The following is a 6000-nucleotide window of genomic DNA, read 5'->3' as shown; positions in this document are numbered from 1 at the left end:
CCACAATAATATATATATGCGATTGTATCCTTCACAAATACAAAAATGGGTTAAAAGAATACAATCGCTCACATACATTATTGTGGTTTTACTTATAATTGCACCACAGATAAGACCAAGAAATAAAGCAGTGTTAAATTTATACGTCACTCTCCAAAACATCTAATTAGGCTTCCAAATCTCCGACAAAGGTAAAAGTCGAGGTTTCCTAATTGGATTATTTGGGGAATTTAATTACCGGCGCCGGTTGAAACTGCGTTATAAATAGAGACGCTTATTGTAATGGGAATCGGATTCATTAGCGTGAAATAACATCCCGGTTTATTATTAGTCTAAAAAAACAGCTCGTCAGATCAACGACGGGTTATTTTTCCCTGCTGTCCTTGAATTCGTTGGTAATTCGTTATTATAAATAAATTATTATAAATGAATTGTTACAAATGACTGTTTCTATCTGGAAAGAATGTCAAATATTTAAAAAAAAAATTAAAGTATATCATTGGAACGACATTGAAATAGGACTTTATCTCCTCTGTCTTTAATGTATTCACAATAAGTCTAATATCACACCTTCCACGTACGCCAGTCTAAAAATATATAAAAGATCAAACAACGGCAGACCAAAATTTTCACAAAATTTTTCAATATAATTCCAAATGAAAAATCAACCTCTTAAACAAGAAAAAAAATTAACTATACCATACGCCAAAACCTTACAAGACGCATATTTCAAAAACTAACATAAGAAATATTTTATAATATAGTTCCTAAAACACACAGTACATGCTAGTAAAATAAATTCGAAGAAATAAATAAAACCCCAGTATATAAAACAAAACTAACCGATGACCCCGAGGAAATATATTAGAAAAGAAAATCCCAAGAAATGTATTACAAAAAATTTTTACCTCGCGAAAAGCTCTTGTCCAACACAATGACAGCTCATATTTCAAATAATGCACAATAAAAAATACATATCTCTAGGAGAAACAGGCAGATGCACTGAGAGAGAGAGAGAGAGAGAGAGAGAGAGAGAGAGAGAGAGAGAGAGAGAGAGAGAGAGAGAGAGAGAAATACCTCGTAAGTTACATGGCCATGCAGAGACAACAGTAGCTCAATGAATAAATAAATACCTCAGTAGCTGAACATCACGAGAGAGAGAGAGAGAGAGAGAGAGAGAGAGAGAGAGAGAGAGAGAGAGAGAGAAATTCCTCAAAAGTGGCCAGAGAGAAACAAACGAAAACTCATTGCGTAACTATATACATTGAATAAATAAACATTACAATATATAAATATATATATATAAATTGATTAATTAATATATAAATAAACAAACACATGGTATCCTAACACTCACCCAAGCTTCTCGACGTAAAACTGGTGTGGAATGGCGACCAAGACGCCAGCGCCATCTCCTGTGTCGTTGTCGCAAGAGCAGGCTCCTCTGTGCTTCATGCGGGAAGCCAACTTCTCTGCATCTCGGATAATCTGCAGGAGAAAGAATTATTCTCTTATTACACTTATCTAGAACGAGTAACAGGGGGCTACAATAATAATAATAATAATCAAGAAGAACGTATCTATCACTCATTGATGTGGCAATATCATGAGACACCAGAGTAGATGAGAGAGAAAGAGGAAAAATTGATTAGTATCAAGACCCGAAGATCGAAATAAGAAGGATATGGGATATGCCAGTGGAAATTGTAACCCATAATCATAGGAACACTAGGCACGATCCCAAGATCCCTGGAAAGGAATCTGGAAAAACTGGATGCCGAAGTAGCTCCAGGACTCATGCAGAGGAGTGTGCTACTAGAAACGGCGCACATAGTGAGAAGAGTGATGGACTCCTATAAGGAGGCAGGATGCAACCCGGAACCCCAAACTGTAAAAACCACCCAGTCGAATAGGATGACTGTGACAGACAAAGAAGAAAATAATGATAATAATATTAATAATAATAATATAATAATAATTTTATATCACTTTCTCGTGTTCTTAAATGGAAAAATAAAGTCCGCAGTGGTAGTATGTATGTATATTGCTTTACACAGGAAGCTTTCGCCAACTTGATCAGTTGGCCTCCTCAGCCAGGATTAACATAGAAATAATGATATATAAAAGACGTCCAAAATGTATTATTATTCCTATGTTTATTCTGGCTGAAGAGGCCAACTGATCAAGTTGGCGAAACTTTCCTGCATATAGCACTAATAATAATAATAATAATAATAATAATAATAATAATAATAATAATAATAATAATAATAATAATAATAATAATAATAATCAAACAAAAACTTTTCAGTTTTCTTCTGGTGGTGGAAAGAGAAACCCACAAGATTCCTGTGCATAACTTGTTGACTTGTAAATATTTACACATTTTGAATCTCAAGATTCAGGTAATAAGTAAATATTTACAAGTAAACAAGTTATACACAGGAATCTTGTGGGTTTCACTTTCCAATACAATAATAATAATTCCTATATATACTATTCCCATATGCAAAAATGAGAGAGATAAATGACAATTACTCTAGAACGAATAGAAGGGGGTAATAATAATAATAATAATAATAATAATAATAATAATAATAATAATAATAATAATAATAATAATAATAATAATAATTTCTGCATATACTATTCCCATTTGCAAAAATGAGAGAGATAAATGACAATTACTCTAGAATGAGAAGAAGGGGTATAATAATAATAATAATAATAATAATAATAATAATAATAATAATAATAATAATAATAACTGGATATATTTGGCCCTTAGGCAAAAATAACAACACATGAGAGAAATACACTACAACCAAAAGTCACGTAGACGTTGATTTATAAGCAAATCCCGGAGAATTATTCAAGCATCAACTTGAAATCAATAAACCACCAATATAATTAACAACCCTATTAATACAAGAGCATAAACTTGAAAACAAAGAGATCTTGATCAATGAGTTAAAGTAATAATTAAAATATAATTAACCTTATTAATAACAAGTGCATTAACAAGTCAGGACATAAATCTTGGTCTATAAGTTAAATTAATAACTAAAATATAATTAACAACCCTATTAATAACAAGAGCATTAACATGAAAACACTTAAATCTTGATCAACACGTTAAATTAATAACTAAAATGTAATAAACCTTATTAATAACGAGTGTATTAACAAGACATAAATCTTGGTCTATAAGTTAAACTGATAATTAAGATATAATTAACCCTATTAATAACAAGAGCTTAAACGGGTAAAGGTAAAGACATAAGTCTTTATCAGTACGTTAAGTTAATAACTAAAATATTATTAACCCTATTAATATCAAGTGTATTAACAAGTCAAGACAAATCTTGGTCTATACGTTAAATTAATAACTAAAATATAATTAACCCTATTAATAACAAATTCATAAGAAGGTAAAAACAAAATACTGATCATTTGCTAAAATTAACAACTAAAATATAATTAACCATATTAATAGCAAAAGCAAACAGGTAGAGACATAACTCTTGATCAGTACGTTAAATTAATAACTAAAAAAAAGAAAACAAATGTATATTACTAAATCGAGCTAAACTCAGTCGGTCGGAGCCCTCTTCCCAAGCATGTACTAACAACATACATTACTGCAACATTTGGGGAAGCCTTAGTAAGCCAGGAAACCGGTCAAAGAGATGAGGAAACGGTCGGTTTCTCTCGCGGATATCCTCAGGCGAGGGATGTCGACAAGACTTGCCACTCATGCGACTTCTGTTGCAGCTGTGATTATTATCATTACTAGTAGTCACAACTGTCTTGGATAAGAGTTTATTGCCAGATTTTCTAAGCTGGCAGACCAGTGCACCAGACCACATTTAAAGATGGTCCATTCACTAATATTGTAATAAAAATTAGTTGCCAAAGCATTAACAGAGATATGAAACGAATGGAAAGCAGTATTATATGCATCCAAATCTTGTATAAATTAATTATACTGTATGCCTTCAAATCTTGTATAAATTAACTTTACTGTATGCCTTCAAATCTTGTATAAATTAACTTTACTGTAGGCCTTCAAATCTTGTATAAATTAACTTTACTGTATGCCTTCAAATCTTTTATAAATTAACTTTACTGTATGCCTTCAAATCTTGTATAAATTAACTTTACTGTATGCCTTCAAATCTTTTATAAATTAACTTTACTGTATGCCTTCAAATCTTTTATAAATTAACTTTACTGTATGCCTTCAAATCTTTTATAAATTAACTTTACTGTATGCCTTCAAATCTTTTATAAATTAACTTTACTGTATGCCTTCAAATCTTGTATAAATTAACTTTACTGTATGCCTTCAAATCTTGTATAAATTAACTTTACTGTATGCCTTCAAATCTTTTATAAATTAACTTTACTGTATGCCTTCAAATCTTGTATAAATTAACTTTACTGTATGCCTTCAAATCTTGTATAAATTAACTTTACTGTATGCCTTCAAATCTTTTATAAATTAACTTAACTGTATGCCTTCAAATCTTGTATAAATTAACTTTACTGTATGCCTTCAAATCTTGTATATATTAACTTTACTGTATGCCTTCAAATCTTTTATAAATTAACTTTACTGTATGCCTTCAAATCTTGTATAAATTAACTTTACTGTATGCCTTCAAATCTTTTATAAATTAACTTTACTGTATGCCTTCAAATCTTGTATCAATTAACTTTACTGTATGCCTTCAAATCTTGTATAAATTAACTTTACTGTATGCCTTCAAATCTTTTATAAATTAACTTTACTGTATGCCTTCAAATCTTGTATATATTAACTTTACTGTATGCCTTCAAATCTCGTATAAATTAACTTTACTGTATGCCTTCAAATCTTGTATAAATTAACTTTACTGTATGCCTTCAAATCTTGTATAAATTAACTTTACTGTATGCCTTCAAATCTTGTATAAATTAACTTTACTGTATGCCTTCAAATCTTGTATAAATTAACTTTACTGTATGCCTTCAAATCTTGTATAAATTAACTTTACTGTATGCCTTCAAATCTTGTATATATTAACTTTACTGTATGCCTTCAAATCTTGTATAAATTAACTTTACTGTATGCCTTCAAATCTTGTATAAATTAACTTTACTGTATGCCTTCAAATATTGTGTAAATTAACTTTATTGTATGCCTTCAAATCTTGTGTAAATTAACTTTACTGTATGCCTTCAAATCTTGTGTAAATTAACTTTACTGTATGCCTTCAAATCTTGTGTAAATTAACTTTACTGTATGCCTTCAAATCTTGTGTAAATTAACTTTATTGTATGCCTTCAAATCTTGTGTAAATTAACTTTACTGTATGCCTTCAAATCTTGTGTAAATTAACTTTACTGTATGCCTTCAAATCTTGTGTAAATTAATTTTACTGTATGCCTTCAAATCTTACGTAAATTAACTTTTTTTCATTTAAAACACAAATTTCTACTCAAAACTTTTCTGGTCTGTCAGCTCAGAAAGAAAACCTGCCATTAAATTCTTATCCAAGACATTTGTGACTACTAGTAGTAGTAATAACAGCAGTCGCTACAATAGTAGTAGCATGAGTAGCAAGTATTATAGCCTTACAAGTAACCGTCACCTGTGGTTATCCGCAAGAGAAACCGACCGTTTCCCAAAATGCAGTTGCAGTGTTATATGGAACCCCGCAATCCACATAATGTCTTTACTTTTGTATGAAACACAGATATACTTTAGCAAGCACTTATAGCTTACCAAATTTAATCTGTGTTCCACATTAATTTACCAGACCTGCGGCACATGACCAAACTGGTATTAATCATGTAATTACTAAGTCTGGATGTCATCTTCAACCTGCCCGTGGGATTGGAATACTGTATTATTCATCGTCTCTGATGCACCCATATGCACTGCTTTCTGCTTTTATATTTATATATATATATATATATATATATATATATATATATATATATATATATATATAT

General features: G+C 30.4%; 1 protein-coding gene across 1 annotated transcript in view; it reads right to left on the bottom strand.

Moving 5' to 3' along the window:
- LOC136851520 (uncharacterized) overlaps positions 1-6000 on the bottom strand; it is a 106925-nt gene that overhangs the window by 73468 nt on the left and 27457 nt on the right. Inside the window, exon 3 of the mRNA XM_067125750.1 lies at positions 1358-1488. Within this exon, the coding sequence (XP_066981851.1) occupies positions 1358-1488 (131 nt within the window). The remainder of the gene's footprint in view (positions 1-1357; positions 1489-6000) is intronic.

This window comes from Macrobrachium rosenbergii, chromosome 23, assembly GCF_040412425.1.
Source record: "Macrobrachium rosenbergii isolate ZJJX-2024 chromosome 23, ASM4041242v1, whole genome shotgun sequence".
In the NCBI taxonomy this organism is placed as follows: domain Eukaryota; kingdom Metazoa; phylum Arthropoda; class Malacostraca; order Decapoda; family Palaemonidae; genus Macrobrachium; species Macrobrachium rosenbergii.
This window is presented reverse-complemented; position numbering and strand designations above follow the sequence as displayed.